The sequence below is a fragment of the Microcebus murinus genome, chromosome 1, assembly GCF_040939455.1.
Source record: "Microcebus murinus isolate Inina chromosome 1, M.murinus_Inina_mat1.0, whole genome shotgun sequence".
Classification (NCBI taxonomy): Eukaryota; Metazoa; Chordata; class Mammalia; order Primates; family Cheirogaleidae; genus Microcebus; species Microcebus murinus.
Window position 1 is genome coordinate 129,191,222 of NC_134104.1, and position 20,245 is coordinate 129,211,466.

The following is a 20,245-nucleotide window of genomic DNA, read 5'->3' on the forward strand; positions in this document are numbered from 1 at the left end:
ATTTTTAGTAGAGACAGGGTCTCACTCTTGCTCAGGCTGGTTTCGAACTCCTGACCTTGAGCGATCCACTTGCCTTGGCCTCCCAGAGTGTTAGGATTACAGGCATGAGCCACTTCGCCTGGCCTTGTCACATTTAAGGAAAAAAATTTCACAGTAGCTTTCTCCAATGCTAATATCCCATTCACTCTTTAGTATACTGTAATCTGAATTCTCCTTCCACTATGTCATTCTAACGATGTTGGCAATTTCCTTAATGTCCAAAGTTAATTAATCTTTATTCTGTTTTCCCTAACAGAGGTGCTTTAACACTGCTGGTTACTTTCTCCTTGACACTCTCTTCCTTGTCCAGTCACATTTAGAAAGGAGGGTGTGAGAAGTGAGAGGAAGACGTTTTAGAATAGCCTGTGTTGAAAACTGAAAGCTGTTACCTGCATGTGTGTGAGATCAGATCAGAAGCCATCAAGTGCAGAAACAATTCAGAAATGAGAAGCAGGTGTGGCCAAGTATAAAGACAGTGTCTGGAGAAATCCAATGAGGGAACCAGAAAGCGAAGTGGGACAAAGACAGAGAACACCCTGAGTCTTAAGGGGAACAAGAGTCTGCAAACCCAGACAAAATTCGGCAGAGGCCCTGTGACTTCTTCAGCTGAATCTTATTCTCAAATCTCAAAGTGTGGAATCTTTTATTCCCAGAAAGTCTTAAGGATGCTTCCTTTATGTTTTTCAGTACCACCCTCTCAGATTACCTCTTTTTTCTCTGTTCTTTCTCCCATTTAATCATCCAGCTTTCCTTCTATTTATCACACATATACTTACTGTGGCATATGACCACCATATGCAAGGTATTATGATATGCCATGAAGGTAAACAAGCAATATATAGTCCTTGACCTCAAGAACTCACATTATTGACATCTTTTTCGCTAACCATCTTATAAATGTTAGTGTTTCCCAAGGCTCTTGCCTAGACTCTCACAGCTTCAACTGTCTCACATTACCAGTTGTCTCCCTGGCTTCTTCACCTGATATCTCAAACTTGAAATAGCCAACACTGGATATTCTTTAGCCACCAAACCCACAGAGATCATTATCAACGTAGAAACTCCTAAGGTATCCATTCCGACTTCCTACATGTCATTCAATTCTCCCCCTTCCAGTTCATCATTACTACTGATATCTAAATTACCTTTCCAAAAGGCAAATTTTATTTATTTCTACCTTTATTAAGATCCACTGTTGATCCTGTATCCATATGTTTTACCCCTATATTTTGGATCTTTAGATTTCTCCTGCGTATTTTTTCTTCATCTCTCAACACTCTACTGGCTAAACAGAATTGCTTACAACTTCCAAACATAAGAAGCTTTGGTCATACTCTGTGCCGTTCTTTGCCCAAAATGCTCTAACCTCATTTTTCCATCTGACAAAGACTGACACTTCTCAATATTAGCTCAACTATTACATCCTCTGTTAAGCCTTTCCCATCTCCTCCAAACAGAGTTGTACTATCTTTCCACTGAGCTCTGTATTTAGAGTATACTTATACTATGAAGGAAGAATCACATTTGTTTTCTATTCATTTAGATATCTATATAATATTCCTTTAGTAAGGACCATGTACTTTTTATTTTATATTGCCCTATACCCAGCACAACAGCCACCACAAGACTGAAAGAATGAATAACTCACAGAAAAAAATAATGAATGGGAAAAGAAATGCTTTTCTTTTTCTATTCATAGCATGAATATTAGGACACAACATGTATCTCCATGTATGTAAACATGTGAGAGGGTTGAAAAAATGAAGATTGGGGAACAAAATGAAGGTTAAAAGAGAAAAGAGAGAAAAATCAACAGGAATCACTGGTGTGCACAGAAAACAAAGCTGACATCTAAGAAGGGATGCAAAGAATCACACATGAAAGGAACATCTAGGAAGTGTCCAGAGGAGCAAGGCATATCAGACTCCTAATGAAATAGTTGTCATTGGTCTCTACAAACCCAAAAAAGTTTCATCCTTTTATCATTTCAATAAAGATATGACTATACATAGTTCAGTTCCTAGGAAAGTACTAGGGAAAAAAAACTTACACTTGGCCAGCAAGGTGTCCGATCAAAAAATTTCCCAGTGTATATGGGTCTGATGCGATCTGGAGGTTCCACTCCTTGTTCAATGTTTCCAGCTTTCTTTTTCTCTTCAGGATGTTGGGCAAACTGGCACTGGGGTGGTTCTACTACCAAGCCCATCTGGAGCTCTGTATTCTTAGTTTCATCTGGCTCCTCTGTTTGGGGCAGCCCAATGTCCACCTCCACAGGAGGCTTAATCTCTGGGCTTGGTTTCATCGCAATACAGGTAGGCTCTTTTTCTAGTTCCTGTCTTGGTTCCACATCCAAAGCATGCTGCTTTTCCACTAATGCCTCTATCCCTTCAGGGCCACTAGCCGCAGGACATCTCCCGTACCCTACATCCTGTGGACTTCCACTCGCCATGCCCAAGGGAGCCTGTAACCTTCCACGGTTACGCCCTGCCAGAAGATACTCATTTTCTAACCCCATTCTTCCTGGCAATATATCCAGACAAGGTTTTGTTCCCTGTGAGTTGACTCCGAAATTACCCCTCTCCGTGCGGGGCCTAGAAAAGTTCTGCCTTTTTGATCGTATTTCGAGTTCCTTCCTCAATGGAGATTTTGTTTCTGGTGGTGCCCTCGTTTCCTCATATTTATTACTAACCACAGGCCTCTCCCGCCATGAGGAATCTTCTTTTCCTAATCCCACCCGGAGCCCCAACTCAACTGGAGACCGTGGTCCCATGAAGACCCTCCTGTCTCCTAAATCATCCTTTTGTTCCTGAGTGAGTGTGACCTCCATGCTCAGGGGAGGTTTTCCTTCAGACACCTTCAGCCCTCCAAAGGCACCTATAAGGGGAAAGCTGTACCTGGCTGGAGGGAAGTTTCCAATCCCCTGGGGCGCCCCAGCACTTTGGGAGACCCCACTCTCACGAAAGAACACATTCCCACTCGGACTCCTTGCCCACTGCTTCCTGCCTGCCTCTTAACACTTAGCAGAACTCACAGAGGAAAGGGAGAAGGAGTCTGTTTAGCCGGTTACCTAGGAAACAGGGGCGGGGCTTGGCGCACAATTCCCCCTTGGGCAGATCCCCGCCCATCTCTCCGGAGCTCTCTTTCTCCTCTCTCTGTCTCTGTCTCTGTCTCTGTCTCTGTCTCTGTCTCTGTCTCTGTCTCTGTCTCTCTCTCTCTCTCTCTCCCTTTCCCTCTCCCTCTCCCTCTCTCTCCTCCTCCTCCTCCTCCTCTCCCCCTTCCCCTTCTCTCTCTCCCATACTCCCTCCCTGCACCCCCCACCCCCCCACCCCCCGCCATTCTTCTCTTTCTTTACTAGATTTGGAGAGCGAGAAAACTTGAGTGATGTGGCCTTAGGCATTAGAGCCAATGTTTACCAACTTCTTATTCTTTGGTTTCCCAAGGAAAGCAGTCCTTTTAGGATGGTTTCAACCATTGGCTTCTTCCTGGCCACTGGCCTTATAATTTTACTGGTGATGAACTAATAAACTTTCTGGTGGTGACTACTTTTTTTAGGTCCTCCATTGCCCAAGTATCTTTGCACTGCATATAGTTACTTTAGCGCTAAAAAAACTACTTTAAATTTTGTAGAGTTATTATATTTAACAGCTGTAGTATAGAAACATCCTAAAAATCCTTGAGAACACACACTTTCATAACTAGACTTTAAGTTACACTTAAAGTGAACATGCTAAAGTTTGAGATACGTCGCACTATAATGCATATTGCCTACCATGGTGCCCTGTACCTGCAGTCCCAGCTACTCTGGAAGCAAAGGCAGGAGGATGGCTTGAGGCCAGGGGTTCAAAGATGCAGTGAAGTATGACTGTACCACTGCACCCCAGCCTGGGCAACAGAGCAAGACCTTAAAAAAATAAAAAGAAAAAAGAAAGGAAGAAAAGAAAATATTGTCGTAAACTCAAAACTTTATTGTTTTTAAGTAGGAGATTTTCTTTAAATTGGGTTTATATATGTCAAATTTACTTATTTATTTTGAGACAGAGTCACTCTGTTGCCTCAGCTACAATGCCATAGTGTCAGCCTAGCTCACAGCAACCTCAAACTCCTGGGCTCAAGTAATCCTTCTGCCTCAGCCTCCCAAGTAGCTGAGACTACAGGCATGTGCCATCATGCCTGGCTAATTTTTTCTATATATTTTTTTTAGTTGGCCAGTTAATTTCTAATTTTTTAAGTAGAGATGGGTCTCACTCTTGCTCAGGCTGGTCTCAAACTCCTGACCTTGAGCAATCCTCCCGCCTTGGCCTCCCAGAGTGCTAGGATTACAGGCCACCTGGACTAATTTACTAGCATTTACATTGTATTACATGTTATGAGTAATCTAAAGACAACAAAGTTAAAGGGATAGGTTATACCCAAATACTATGCCATTTTATATGAGATTCAAGTATCTGAAGATTTTGGTATCCATGGGGGTGGCAGTTGGGATCCTGAGACCAATCCCCAGCAGATGGGATGCTTGTATAGTCATGGAACTTATATTCTAGTTCTAGTAAAGATAGATAACCACTAAGTGAAATAAGAAATAAAATCATTTCAGATAGTGGTAAGTGTTATGAAGAAAACAGAACACTTTGATGCGTTAGAAAGAAGTTTAGGTAGGTGACATTTGAGCTGAGGCCTGTATGATATCTTCCAAAGACACAAGCTTTTTAAATTTGACTAGCTCAAGTTTTTACAGACTTTTTCCTCTTTTCTTTTCTTTTTTCTTTTTTTTTTTTTTTTTGGAGACAGAGTCTCACTCTTCCGCCTGGGCTAGAGTGCCATGACATCAGCCCAACTTCAAACTCCTGGGCTCAAGTGATTCTCCTGCCTAAGCCTCCCAAGTAAATGGGGCTACACTCGTGTGGTACCACACTTGGCTAATTTTTTCTGTTTTTAGTAGAAAAGGGGTCTCACTCTTGCTCAGGCTGGTCTCAAACTCCTGAGCTCAAGTAATCCTCCCTCCTCAGCCTCCCAGAGTGCTAGGATTACTGGCGTGAGCCACGGAGCACAGCCTCTACAGACTGTTTCTCACTGCCTTGCCACCATGTCTTACATTAGAATTACCACTGACTGGTTTGTCTCCAGAAAAAAATTTGCATTGTCTCCAGATCGTCCAAGTTAAAAGTAAATGTAACCATTCATTACTATCTACACAAAAATTCATTCTTCAACTACACAAAGGAGGAAAGATTTCCTGGAAGAGAGGGAAGATTATATGGAATGCTGTGAGTAGTGGAGAGAGGCCAGGTGCTGGGAATTTGTAATTGGGGGTTTGGAGATTTGAGGGCAAAATAAGCCGTAAGGGCAGCAGTGTTTAAGTCTTCATGACTTTATTTATTCATTTTGTGGCTTCCTAAACAAATTCTATCAAGTAATAAGATCTCACATTTGACACTAAAATATATACAATTATCAGTCCTCAGTTATCTGGGGTTATGAAAAAGAAAACATGAGCATATTCTGATTGGCAATACAACAGCAAAGCTTTCCCGTGGCATTTCAATTTGTCTAAAATTACTACCGGATCTTTAGATGTGCCCGCCACTAAGGCAGCACTCTCCCAGGAAAACATTATGACTAAACTGTAAAATATTGTGAAATGTATTCATGAAGGAGGTGAATTAAAAGGCAAAATCAGTAAACAGAAATACATGAGGAAACAATATACTAGAGTGAAAAATGGGGAGTTACTAGCAATTTATAAATTTCAGCATCTGGTTTTTCTTTTGTTTTGTTTTGTTTTGAGACAGAGTCTTGCTCTGTTGCCTGGTCTAGAGTGCCATGGCATCAGCCTAGCTCACAGCAACCTCAAACTCCTGGGCTCATGCAATCCTTCTGCCACAGCCTCCAGAGTAGCTGGGACCACAGGTATGTGCCACCATGCCCGGATAATTTTTTCTATATATTTTTAGTTGTGTAGCTAATTTCTTTCTATTTTTAGTAGAGACAGGGATCTCACTCTTGCTCAGGCTGGTCTTGAACTCCTGACCTTGAGCAATCCTCCTGCCTGGGCCTCCCAGAGTGCTAGGATTATAGGCATGAGCCACCACGTCCAGCCAGCATCTCATGTTTTTTTAATATTTTTGAGTTGTTAAGTCAAATGTTCACTATTCTAAACATAATTAAGTTCACAAATATTTTGAGGGTCTCTACTACAGCAATCAAAGTTCTTCTGTGAAGAACTGAAATGGTTATTCATCTGTGGAATGAAACTGAAATAACAACAAGAGAAAATAAAATGTTTGATGATGGTCCTAGCCCTCAAAAACTTTATAATTCTAAAAGGAATGAAAAGCTGAGAAGAAAAGTTCAGAAGAAAAAGCTTAGAACAAACTAGAAAATAAGGCAGATTTTAGGAGACCTATCATAGAGAGTAAAGCAAAGTACTGTGAAACTACAGGAAATAAAAAATTAAATCCAGTAGAAGAATCCACAGATGCTGTCCTAAGGAATTAGCATCCTGGCCAAGGTGGGACCAGCAGTTTGGGGCAGTAATGCTGTTCCAGGTCAAGAGAACAAAGTGACCAAAGATACCAATATATGAACACAGAATAGACACCTGTGGTTAGAGAATAAAGCAAGAGTTTGAGGATAGGGAGGCTATAGAAATAGAATGAAAGAAACATGAGTTGGGACTAGAGTTGAAGAACTTGAGACTACTTAGCAAGTAATGAGATACCTTTGAATATTTTTGAGTAGGACAATGGCTGGCTAAAAGGTGAAGAATATATTCAAAGGGCAGAAGTATATATTAATTTCAGTTTATATGAATACTACCATGGACCAGACATTAGGATTTGACCTAAAATTTGGAGATTAAAGAATTTGTTGATAAAATGAACAATGGCTTATGAGGAAAAGAAGGAAGTGTTCAAGATGATTCTGAAGTTCCAGGTATGGCTGACTGGGAGGCTGCTAATGCCATTCACTAAGCAGAAGCCGGTTTGGAGTGGAATTGGTTTGATTTTGGACAGGGTGTTGACATGACAAAACCGATGTCATATATTCTATTTCCTGATTCCTCCTGGGATTGTCCAAGAGCTATTACCATGACTAATATTTCATACTGGAACAACCACTTGAGGATAAAGTGCCACAGATACCATTTACATATGACACATTTGCTCCTCTGGCAATTGCAGAGTTGATCTGAAAGATTGGCTGTTCAAAGGTTCCAGTCATCTTCGTTGTACAATGTTGACTGAGCACCCACAGGATACCTCAGCCGGTATGCTTCAAAGACAATATTCATGGCCTCACAAAAGGGTTATAAATTATAAACTGCAAACTGAAAAGTAGCCCTTATTCTGAGAGAAAATCAATTTAACATTTTTCTACTAAATTACCAAAAGAATTTGGGAGGAGGTAGGTAGGAGTTGTTTCACATGCCTCGTCCGTCAGAGACTGTCTATACCGTGGGATTCAACCCACGAAGTCAGTCTGCTGTGGAGGGTAATGAATGTCTTGGGTTGTCCTTTCACCCTAATTATGTTTAAGAACTCCCGTTCTGGAGCCAGCCTGCAAGGTTAGAATCCAGCTTCATCACTAAATAGGCAGTGATCTTTGACAGGTTACTCAATCCTTTGTGCCTCAAATTCTTTACCTGTAAAGCAGGCACACCTCATGCATTAATTCCACAACCATTACTACTAAAGACTCTTGCCTGCCAGACGCTGTGCTAGACACAGGTTTTCAGAGGTAAGGACCACTATGGGAAGTTAATATCCTAATGTAGGGAAACTGACGATAAACAAGTTAGTTTCAAAATGAAAGACTCGTAGCTTAAGAATTCCGTGCGTTAATTCCTGTGAAGCATTTGGTACAGTAACTTGAGAAGGGAAATTCTTAATAAAAGCTGGCTATTATTTTAGGATGTGCCTTTCCCTACCAAAACCTGGTAAACTCTCAATAAAAGCAAGTTATTAAGGTTAGGCGCCTAAGGCAGCTTTTGCCTGCTTGGTGCAAAGGCGACGCACGCCCTTTACCCACCCACCGATCTCCAGGGACATGATAGAGGGAGTCTCTCTTACTTAGACAAGTTCCTTCTCTAAAACTCCTTGGCCGGGTTACCAAGACTGGGGTGTTGACGGGTAGGGTAAGTGGATTATGAGCTAATATTCACAGAGGGAAGCCCGCCGCCTCAGAGGGGCTGGGCGCCCCAAAGTAGTAAGAGTATTCCTCGCCCCCAGCCACCGAGCGCCCAGCGACCCCCGCCCAGATAACAATGGTACTCGTGGAGGCGGGGCCGCGCGCGCCGCGAGTGTGGGAGGGAGAGGGCGGCGGCCAGATCCGACCCCCGCCGCTCGCGGGGTCACGTGACGCCCGCATCGCCCCGCCCCGCGAACCGGCCTAAGGCTGGGAGGGCTGGGAGGGCTTTGCGAGGGGGCGGGGGAGCGGATGGAGCGGACGGACTGGCGAAGACAGGAAGTGACGAAGGGGCGTAATTCGCTGCGTGCAGCGACGTGGCGACGGGGTCGACGCCGGGCAGCGGAAGTGGCTCCAGTGCTGGGACTTGAGTGTTTCTGTTTTGGTTCGTGAAGGAGCCCGCGGCCGGCCTGAGGGGAGGAGGCAGTGGAGGGAGGAGGAGGAAGAATTAGTCGGAACTCCAGCGCGGGCAGCGGCGGAGGAGGAGATAGGAAAGAAGAAGGCGGAGCGGCGAGAGGCGGAGACGGATCCCGACAGGGGCGGCACCGAGGCACGAGCCCCGCACAGTCCAGTGTGAGGGGAGCGGCGCGAGGAGGAGACGCCGCCGCTGCCACCGCCACAGACTCACTCTGGTCTTTCAGGCCCTCATTCTGGGCCTTGCTGCCAGGAAGCTTCGGCCCCACGGCTCAGCTTGCTGCGGTCACAGGTAACCAAACCGCTCCTCCCCCTGAGCAGTGCGGGCCTGGACCCCAGGTTATCCGCGCTCCCCAACCTGTCCGCGGCCCTGAGCCCCCCGCCCCTTATCCCTCACGCGCACGAGTGTTCTGGACCAGAGAGCTATCGAACCCAGCGTCTTGTCCTGCCAGCCCCAGTGACTCATCCCTCAAGGGGCTCTAGAGACCGTGATTTGGGGACTAAGGGAGCGACGGGTGTCACCCTCTTCCCTTCTCAAGATGGCGCCGTGGAAACAGTACAGGAGGCCGTGGTTCCGCCCGGCCCTTGCCCTGGTCCTGACAGTCTTGGTGGCCTCAGTCGAGGCCAGCCAGGTCAGGGGAGGAGGATGGAAGGGCCTAGGGACCTGGCATTTACTGCTTATTGAGGCATCACGGAATTGGCTAACAGCTATTCAGGTGCTCTCCAAGCAGGAACCCGGGCCTACTGCAGGTGTGAATTTAGAGAGCTCCGCCTACCCTCAACTTACAAAGACTAGAAGGGGTGGGAGGCTCGTCAAAGTAGGCTGTCTAGAGACTTTTGTCTCATTTGTGGAAGGTAGTGAACTGCAGCTTTAAAGAAATTCAAGATAGCAGGACAGCAGAACTTTCTTAGTGGGTAGAGACCGTGAAACCTGCTCTGGTGTTCTCATCCCTAGAAGCTGATTACCTCTGAGACTTTTAAACTTTTAAGCTCTGAACGCCATAGTTCACATGCATGGTTTTTGGTCTTTGCTTAAGTGGAATCAAAGTGTAAAATCAGTTGTCTTTCACGTAACTAATAAGGAAGAAACGTGTACACCTCTGGAAATAATCACATCTGCTAATAAACTTAATTCTTAATGTAAAATAGAAGTACTATGAACTAATAGGGTTGTAAGCAAAGTAAGTGGAGTACTGCTTGGCACAGAATAAGCGTCAAGTAAATTTTTTGATCAAAGAGCCCTTAGAAGGACTTCAACTATAAAATATAAGTTATTTTCAAAAGAGTGAAAATGTGTATTATGCAAAATTCTTTTGCATAACAAAAGTTTCAGTGAGTAGTAAATACAAATAAATGTAGATAGTTTTTGACCTTAATGTTACGCTAGCTGTATATTTAAAATTAAATTTAGTCATTCCCTGTTTGAGATCCTTAGAGTAACTATGATTCAGTAGCTTTAAACCATAAAAGGCAAAGCTAACTCAGAATCTTGTTTGGTTTTTTTTTAATGATAATCTGATACTTTCCCTGTAATTTTGGAAGCACTGTAGAAATTCAGAGCATAGTGTCCTTGATAAGTAATTTGCTGTTTTGTAGATAAAAGACAATTAATGTTTCAGTTGATATTGTGTGTGTAATATCTGAAGGTGCGTTGGTAACATTTTCAGTCTATATGATGATCTGTTAATCTTGATCTCATTAAAGGGCCACTTTTATTGCCAATTTCAATGCCAACTGTGGTGGGCACTATATTAGAGATTGTTTATATACATTGTCTCATTTAATTGTCACAGCAGTTATGCAAGTTAGATACTATGGAAATAATTTTTACAACAGCTATACAACTTAGATGTTATGGAAATAGAGACTTGGAAATTAAAGTATTTGCCCAGGCAGAAATTGGTACGGCCAGCATTAGACCCCCAAACCTGGTGTGGTTTCGGAAGAGTTGGGAGGGTAATTTTATTTATACCCTATTATTTGGAAGCAGCTCACACATCATATCAATTCATCTGTAAATATTTCAGTATGTATTGGTAAAAGATAAGGTCTAAAAAGATGGTGTTTAAGGCAAAATCGTGATTTTATTGCCTTGAGAGCTAAGCTCTCATGGATATGTTTATTAATGAGTTCATTATCAAGAGTATTTTTATATAAACTGAAATTCTGTGGGCAAGGCGTATTTCCTATATGAGATAGCTAAATTAAATAGAGGAGAGTTTTTAGGGAGGAAATCATCAGGTTTGATATATTAACATATAATCAGATTTTGATTAAAGATGGAAGTAAACTATTAGAATTTTTTTTTTTTTTTTTTTTTGAGACAGAGTCTCACTTTGTTGCCCAGGCTAGAGTGAGTGCCATGGCATCAGCCTAGCTCACAAAAACCTCTAACTCCAGGGCTCAAGCAATCCTGTGCTTCAGCCTCCCGAGTAGCTGAGACTACAGGCATGCGCCACCATGCCCAGCTAATTTTTTCTATATATATTAGTTGGCCAATTAATTTCTTTCTATTTATAGTAGAGATGGGGGTCTTGCTCTTGCTTAGGCTGGTTTCGAACTCCCTCGGCCTCCCAGAGTGCTAGGATTACAGGCTTGAGCCACCACGACCGACCTAGGATTGATTTTTGAATAGATTGAAAAAGGGTTCTTCAAATATTCACTAACTCCTTTGAAACCAAAAATTAGCATTATTAGAAAATAAGATAAGACACCCAAGAATTGACTTCTAAGAAGTGTCTAAAAAAAAGAGAGAAAAAAAAAGAAGACACCCAAGCTGCCTAGCTTTTTTTCACTTTCTTATTTTTTTTTCTTTCAAAATTTAAATTTTTTCATTATATTTTTTTGTTGTTGTTGCAATGGCCAACAGGCTTGAGTGTCTAGGCTTGTTTTGGTTGGTTTTGTTTTTTTTTTTGAGACAGAGTATCACTTTGTTGCCCAGGATAGAGTGAATGCCATGGCGTCAGCCTAGCTCATAGCAGCCTCAATCTCCTGGGGTCAAGAGATCCTGCTGCCTCAGCCTCCTGAGTAACTGGGACTACAGGCATGCGCCACCATGCCTGGCTAATTTTTCCTTTTTTTTTTTTGAGACAGAGTCCCTCTTTGTTGCCCAGGCTAGAGTGGCTAAGGTGAGTGCTGTGGCGTCAGCCTAACTCACAGCAACCTCAAACTCCTGGGCTCAAGCAATCCTGCTGCCTCAGCCCGACTAATTTTTTTTTTCCTATATATATTAGTTGGCTAATTAATTTCTTCCTGTTTATAGTAGAGATGGAGGTCTCGCTCTTGCTCAGGCTAGTTTCGAACTCCTGACCTCGAGCAATCCGCTGGCCTCGGCTTCCCAGAGTGCTAGGATTACAGGCGTGAGCCTCCGCGCCCAGCCTAGGCTAGTTTTTTTTTTTTTCCAAATGTGTTGTTAAATAGATTACCAGAAAAGTTACAATTAGTGTAAATTACACTATAAGTAAATAAGTCACTAGTAATCCCACCACATAGAGAACAACTGTTGGCATTTCTGTGTATGGTGTACTTAAGCAGCTGAGGAAACAGTTTTAAATCTTTCAGCCACTAGGCACACAAACCTGGAAGCCTTAAAATATTTGTTGCTGCGTTATTAACCATAAGTTAAATGAAACACATGTGCCATTTAACAGAGGTTTCAGATAATAATAAATCCTAGGATCTGTTCTAAGAGCTTACTAACTTAATTTTCCTCAAAACAATTTTCTTTTTTTAATTTTTTCACTTTGTCTTTTATTTTCTAGTTTGTTTTTCTTTTTCTTTTTCTTTTTTTTTTTTTTTTAATTTTATCCTCAAAACAATTTTAACCCAGGTAGTCGGGCTCCAGAATCTGAACTCTTGAGTCATCTTAAGTTGTCTGGGTTGAAAGCTCAGTTCTGTGTCACCTCTGTCACAGTAACTATGTGACTTCAACCAAGTTACTTAACCTCTCTATGCCTGTTTCCTCATTTATAAGAATTGTAAATGATATCTAACTTTGTGTGATTGTTGAGTGGTTAAGTACGTAAAGCACTACCTGATACAAGTTGAGGCTTTAATAAAGGTTAGCTTTAAAAAAAAATAATAAAGGCAACTGAAGGCATTGGGGGGGAAAAAACCCTGAAAATTAGAGAGTGATTTTAGGCTCAAATCTTATCCCTTTAAATTATTTCTTTTAAAAGATAGTAAAATAAACTCACTGCTGTTGAATGTCTAGTAGAGCTTATAGTTATCATATAATAGTATGTTATAGGCAAAGTCTAAAGTGATTGTAGATTTGCTTTGTTTTACTGATTTGTATATTTAATTCATATTTGTTCCCCCCCCATGAGAACACCTATAAATGTATACATATTTGTTTCTTTACAGGTTTCTTCACCTCCAGAAAGAAAAGAATTGACCCCTTGCATCCTGGAAGATCATTTAAGAATCTGAAATTAGGGACTCCTTTCAAATTTGGACATGGCCAATCGAGGTGCAACAAGACCCAACGGGCCAAATACTGGAAATAAAATATGCCAGTTCAAACTAGTACTTCTGGGAGAATCTGCTGTTGGTAAATCAAGCCTAGTGCTTCGTTTTGTGAAAGGCCAATTTCATGAATTTCAAGAAAGTACCATTGGGGGTGAGATTTTCTTTTTTCCCTGCTTCATTTAATTGAATCATACCTTGACAAAAATATTTCATGTTCTAATTGTGTGATTATGAATAACTAAATATATCATAAAGCTGTTCAGTAGACCTCAAGCTTTAAAACCTATCTTTATTCTTTTTAGAGTGACATCTTTTTACATTTTGATTTCCTGGTTAATCACCATTATGGTTGTATTGTAGCACAAGTACAGATACAAACATGAGTACAGTCAGTGAGTGTCTCAACTAATAAGATTTGACCTAGTATCTATTTCTTGATAAGGACTAGAAACTTCTTCAAATTAGTATAGTACATGCTTGTGCTCAATTATGTTTTCTTTAGAATAAATAGTAAAAGAGTTAACCTTATATTAACTGAGTAGCACCTAAGTGGACACATAGGTACTACAGTAATAGGGTATTGAGCAGGTGGGAGGGGGGAGGGGGCGGGTATATACATAATGAGTGAGATGTGCACCATCTGGGGATGGTCATGATGGAGACTCAGACTTTTGGGGGGAGGGGAGGAAATGGGCATTTATTGAAACCTTAAAATCTGTACCCCTACAATATGCCGAAATAAAAAAAAAAAATAAATAAAGTCCCAGATCAGTTGACTAAAAGAATAAATAGAAGTAAAAAAAAAAAAAAAAAATAAGAATTATGACCACTGCCTTATAGGGTCTCCATTAGAATTAAATAAGATAATGAATGATAAAAAAAAAAAAGAGTTAACCTTAAATTCTAATTCTATATAACTACTTATAAATTAATTTATACCAATTTATAAAATTAATTAAATTTAATTAAATGCTACTGGGATATACATGTAAGAATGCTTCTAGGGTAAGGGAAGAGAAAAAGCGAAATGATTAATGGAAAGGGACATGATAGGAAAATGAGACCTGGAGAAAAAGATGAAAGAAGAGATAGAGTAAGCAGTGCCTAAGATGGTTGTGGTGGGACAGAGATGATGGGAATATAAAATGCAGAACAAAAAGGAGACAGCTAGCAATACAGTGTTGTTGAGAGAAAACTGGCCAAGGTAGAAAGATTGACCCACCCTAGAAGTTCGAGTCTGGAGTCCAGTCTGGCCAACACAGCCAGACCCTGTCTCTTTAAAAACATGCCACACACACATATGTAGCAGAGGGGCAAAATAGCCTCTTTTGGGCCTCAGTTTCATCTGTGAAATTATGCTTTTAAATTAGATGTCAGAGAAACCACATGGCTTTAAGATTCACAATTTTTTTTAAGTGGTATATGGTGCATTCCTATGTTTTCTAAGGTATTCGTGAATATATTTTTAACCCCATACTTTTGAAAAGTCAAACTCTTAAAATACATAAGACCATAGATACCCACTGGCAAATGGCAACTTCTTAGAATCTACCTTTCAGAAGCAAAACTTTATATATTGTATGTTTAATGGGTATTCTTAAGCAAATACACTTGATAATTCTTTTCATAATCTCAGACCCTTCTTTACTTTTGTTTTTTTTTTTTTTTTTTATTTTCCTGAAGAAAATCAGCAGGTATCAGACCCTTCTAATAAGATAAATTTAAAAACTCTGGCCGGGCGCGGTGGCTCACGCCTGTAATCCTAGCACTCTGGGAGGCCAAGGCGGGCGGATTGCTCGAGGTTGGGAGTTCGAAACCATCCTGAGCGAGACCCCGTCTCTACTAAAAATAGAAAGAAATTAATTGACCAACTAAAAATATATATACAAAAAATTAGCCGGGCATGGTGGTGCATGCCTGTAGTCCCAGCTACTCGGGAGGCTGAGGCAGGAGGATCGCTTGAGCCCAGGAGTTTGAGGTTGCTGTGAGCTAGGCTGATGCCATGGCACTTACTCTAGCCAGGGCAACAAAAGTGAGACTCTGTCTCAAAAAAAAAAAACAAAAAAACTCTACTACTTCCTTTTTCTACGTGTGGGAAACATACTAGGAAAGTGGTATTTCTAGGTTCAACAGTATAATGGTGATTGTCAGCCTCTTACCTTGTTGTATCATGTTATAGTGTTAAATTGTTTGAATGTTTTATGTTTTTTATAAGGCTGAGCATCAGAAAGTAGTCCACATCATGGAGCTTTTGAGTTGGAAATCTTGTTATTTAAAAAAATATTAATGCACAGACATCCTTTGTGATTTCTTTAGTATATGGTTTAATAATGAAATGTCTCTCAAGAAGGTTTAGCCTCCTTGAGAAGCAACTTGGGCCAAAGCTAACTGGCCTGTCTAGTAGGAAGAGTTTTAAAGACTGCTAGGTCATGTCCACCCACTTTATACCATGTGACTGTCAATGGCAACACTTCCCAAAGTATGTATGTATTCTGGGTTAACTACCTGTGCCAAATAGGCTTGGGACTTGCTATATACTAGTCTCCCTCCCCTTTGCAGTACATATTAAAATAATAAAAATACCGTAGTACAGAACTTAATTCCTAGTGGCCAGGTGTGGTGGCTCATGCCTGTAATCCTAGCACTTTGGGAGATGGAAGAATTGCTTGAGGATAGGAATTCAAGATCAGCCTGGGCAACATAGCAAGACCCCCTATCCCTCTACAAAAAATAATTTAAAAATTAGCCAGGCATGGTGGCATGCACCTGTAGTTCCAACTACTGGAGAGGATCAGTTGAGCCTGGGAGGTTCAAGGTTGCAGTGAACTATGTTAGTGCCACTGCACTGCAGCCTAGGTAACAGAAGAAACCCTGTCTGTATTAAAAAACAAAAAAAACCCAGCTTAATTCCTGGGAAGCTTTGCAAGAGCCTAAAACTAGAATTTTTATTTTATTTTGGATAATGCACTTCTAAGTTTTTTTTCATGACATCTCAAGAAGGATGTTTAAAAGAAAAATTTAGGCCAGGTGTGGTGGCTCACACCTGTAATCCTAGCACTCTGGGAGGCCGAGGCAGGTGGATTGCTCAAGGTCAGGAGTTTGAGACCAGTGTGAGCAAGAGCGAGACCCCATTTCTACTAAAAATAGAAATTAACTGGCCAACTAAAAATATATATAAAAAATTAGCCGGGCATGGTAGTGCATGCCTATAAGTCCCAGCTACTTGGGAGGCTGAGGCAGTAGGATCGCTCGAGCCCAGGAGTTTGAGGTTGCTATGAGCTAGGCTTATACAATGGCACTCTAGCCGGGGCAACAGAGTGAGACTCTGTCTCAAAAAAAAGAACAATTTAACCCCATATCAGTGATCATAAATATACATATATGTATGTTTTTATAGTTCATCTCCATTTAACACCAATTAGATTGTCTACATTTCACTAATGAAATTTTCGTGAAGATTTTCATTCTAGATATAAAGTTTCCTTAATGTTTTCTACTTGTATAGGCCAAGCCTGGATGTTTAAAAACAAGTTTAAAAGGAATTTGCATTCAAATTTCTGTGTTTATTATTGGACACTTTTTCAGTGTGCTAATTGCATATTACTTTATTCAGGAGGTATGACAGTACCTTTATGATTACACTGTTCTTTTATGCTCTTTAATAAGAGCCCTTCACCCTTAAGAATTATCGTAGGCTGGGCTCTCGGCTCATGCCTGTAATCCTAGCACTTTGGGAGGATCACTTGAGGCTAGGAATTAAAGACCAGCCTGAGCAAGAGCAAGACCCAGTCTCTACAAAAACTAAAAAAAATTAGCCAGGTGTGGTGGTGCATACCTATAGGCCCAGCTACTTGGGAGACCGAGGCAGGAGAATCACTTGAGCCCAGGAGTTTGAGGAAGAACTATGGTAGACTTAAGCTTTTAAGGATTTCAAAGGTTGAGCTCTTTAATGATCAACCTCAAAGGTCCATAATGTGTAGGTAATAGTGTATTTTTGTTTTGGCTCAGTTTGGTAGAAGTTATATAACTAACGAATCTGACCAACTCTTTTGCATTTCAGTGGTTTATTTACTTGACTGTTTATATCTAGTAACACGAGTTACCATTCTGAAAAGCTCACTTAAAATTTTCATCCCTATTTGATTGTATTCTAAGGTGGAAATCATGTCACACTCTTGAATTTGTGGATTCTATATTCATCAAGAATATCAAGACAGCTTCTGTAGTTTGTGTGGTTCTTTCTAAAAATAACTTAAAGACTCCTTATTGCCTCACCATGCCTCATATCTCTTGACTCCATAGCACTCTTGATGAGGTTAGATCCAACAGCCTTAGCAATTTGGCGAGCTCTAGCTTGTTTCATAGGAGTTTAAAGTTTGTGTGACATTTATGTTCTTATTGTTTGTCTAAAATTAGCTCAGAGGTTAGCAAGGATCATTGGGCTCAAAAGGTTGTCTTCTTTATTTGCTGTCTCATCTCCAGGCTCGGCAGCTCTTCAGTAAATACTTGTTTGATGGTAGGGCTGGCCATCTTTCACTTAACACCTTGAATACGTGAAGAAACTTTAAAGATTTCTAGTGAGTTTGTCTTGTCAAAAAATAATATTTATTTTTAAGAAGACATTCATGTGATATTTATAAATGAATGAATCCTGAGTGTAGGTTAGAATATATAGTGAAATAGCATGTAGTCAGACAACCCTTTTTTCTTTTCAGAGAGATGCTTCATTTCACAGTTTTAATTTTGTTTGTGCTAATCGAAAAAGAACTATCTTACAGACTGTAAAGTTTAGGTGATGGAACCGTACATGAAAATATAAACCACATTCCTCTTGGCTGGTGTGGTGATTTTTGAGCTTTAGTGTAGAGCACTGGTTCTCAAAGATTGTTCCCTGTTCCTGAAGAATCTGCATACTCAGGATTTGTTAAAATGCAGAGTCCCATTTGAACAAAAATATGGGGTGGGGTCAACAATTTACATTTTATTTTTTGAGACAGAGTCTCACTCTGTTGCCCCAGCTAGAGTGTTGTGGTGTCAGCTCACAGCAACCTCAAACTCCCGGGCTCAAGCAATCCTTCTGCTTCAGCCTCCTGAGTAGCTGGGACTACAGGCATGTGCCACCATGCCCAGCTAATTTTCTTTATTTTTGGTAGAGACGGGGACTTGCTGTTTCAGGCTGGTCTTGAACTCCTGAACTCGAACGACCCACCCTTGTTGGCCTACCAGAGTGCTAGGATTACAGGCGTGAGCCACCATGCCCGGCAAACAATTTAGGTTTTAATAAGTCCTCCAGATGGTTCTGATGCATGCTAAAGTTTGAGAACCATTGTTTTACGTGTCTTGAATGGCCACTTTTATGTTTATACTAAAGTTGATTCTCCCACAAATGGAATAATTGCTTTTCTTTTTTTTTAACTGTTTTTTTTTTTTTTTGAGACAGAGTCTCCCTTTGTTGCACAGACTCGAGTGAGTGCCATGGCGTCAGCCTAGCTCACAGCAACCTCAAACTCCTGGGCTCAAGCAATCCTGCCTCAGCCTCCCGTAGCTGGGACCACAGGCATGCGCCACCATGCCCAACTAATTCTTTCTATATATACTAGTTGGCCAATTAATTTCTTTCTATTTATAGTAGAGATGGCGGTCTCACTCTTGCTCAGGCTGGTTTTGAACTCCTGACCTCGAGCAGTTCGCCCTCCTCTGCCTCCCAGAGTGCTAGGATTACAGGTGTCAGCCAACCCGCCTGGCCTTAACTGGTTTTTTAAAAATATTTTTCATGCATCTACTCTAGTTTGATTACAAGTATAGGGTACTGCTCACATCATGTATTATCTGTATCTAATTATATGAGAACTCTTTCCTACTACTAATCTGTTAGTCTTGTGCTAGGCATCTTTAAGAGAGCATGGCCCCACTTTTTATCTCATCAAAAGAATACTCTGCTTTTTCTCTACTTAGGGAGTATCCGTAGTTTTCAGTCATCTGTACCAATGCTGCTCTCCTGTATTGCCACAAATAATCAAGGACTGATAATACATACAATTAACTTAAAAAATTAGGTGCCTTCTTTTTAATGTATTATCAGTAATTATTAACCCTAAGGTGAGTACTGCTTCTGCTTCTACAGTTAACATCCATTTAACTAGTTGGTGCAACTAACCAATTGCTTTTTTTTTTTTTTTTGAGACAGAGTCTCACTTTGTTGCCCAGGCTAGAGTGAGTGCCGTGGCGTCAGCCTAGCTCACAGCAACCTCAAACTCCTGGCTCAAGCAATCCTCCTGCCTCAGCCTCCCGAGTAGCTGGGACTACAGGCATTCGCCACCATGCCCGGCTAATTTTTTTTTTTTGTATATATTAGTTGGCCAATTAATTTCTTTCTATTTATAGTAGAGACGGGGTCTCGCTCTTGCTCAGACTGGTTTCGAACTCCTGACCTCGAGCAATCCACCCGCCTCAGCCTCCCAGAGTGCTAGGATTACAGGCGTGAGCCACCTCGCCCGGCCCAATTGCTTTTCTTTTAAAACATGTAATAAGGAAAAGAATTATTGTTATAATTAAGAAAAACAAGGCTTATTCCAAAGCTATTATTAGCAGAGTGTTTTACCTTAACAATTTATGGTCAGGTCTTCCTTAAGAACAAAGCCTTATTGTTAAAAGAGCAGACTGTGTATTCGGATTGAATTTTTTTTTTTTTTTTTTTTTTTGAGACAGTTTTGCTGTGTTGGCTGTGCTAGAGTGCAGTGGCATCATCACAGCACACTGCAACCTCAGACTCCTGGGCTCAAGTGATCCTCCTGCCTCAGCCTCCCAAATAGCTGGGACTACAGGCATTTGCCACTGTGCCTGGCTAACTTTTCTAATTTTAGTAGAGATGGTATCTTGCTCTTGCTTTGGCTGATCTCCAACTCCTGAGCTCAAGCGATCCTCCCACCTTGGCTTCCCAGAGTGCTAGGATGACAGGTGTGAACCATCTCGCCCATCTTGTATCTACATTGATTTTAAATTCTAGCTCCATCACACACTAGCTGCTTGATCTTAGGCAAATGACACTCAAATTTATTTTCCTCTTACTTGAAATGGAAGTAACAGTACCTAACTTGAAAGGTTTTTGGTAAGGACTAAATTAAATAATGCCTGTAAG

The 20,245-nt window shown here is 41.1% G+C and overlaps 2 protein-coding genes across 3 annotated transcripts in view; one reads left to right on the forward strand and one right to left on the reverse strand.

The window, feature by feature from the left end:
• Positions 1-3,092, reverse strand: part of EFHB (EF-hand domain family member B) — a 61,709-nt gene extending 58,617 nt beyond the window's left edge. Inside the window, exon 1 of one of the 2 annotated variants that reach the window (XM_012783281.3) lies at positions 2,090-3,092. In XM_012783281.3, coding sequence (XP_012638735.2) covers positions 2,090-2,866 — 777 coding nt within the window. In that variant the 5' untranslated portion in view covers positions 2,867-3,092. The remainder of the gene's footprint in view (positions 1-2,089) is intronic. The other variant, XM_076005632.1, reaches the window with a different exon arrangement.
• Positions 3,093-8,521: 5,429 nt separating this feature from the next.
• The window catches only part of RAB5A (RAB5A, member RAS oncogene family), a 34,299-nt gene continuing 22,575 nt past the window's right edge, over positions 8,522-20,245 (forward strand). The window contains exons 1-2 of the mRNA XM_012783280.3: positions 8,522-8,929; positions 13,003-13,258. Of these exons, the coding sequence (XP_012638734.1) occupies positions 13,096-13,258 (163 nt within the window). The 5' untranslated portion in view covers positions 8,522-8,929; positions 13,003-13,095. The remainder of the gene's footprint in view (positions 8,930-13,002; positions 13,259-20,245) is intronic.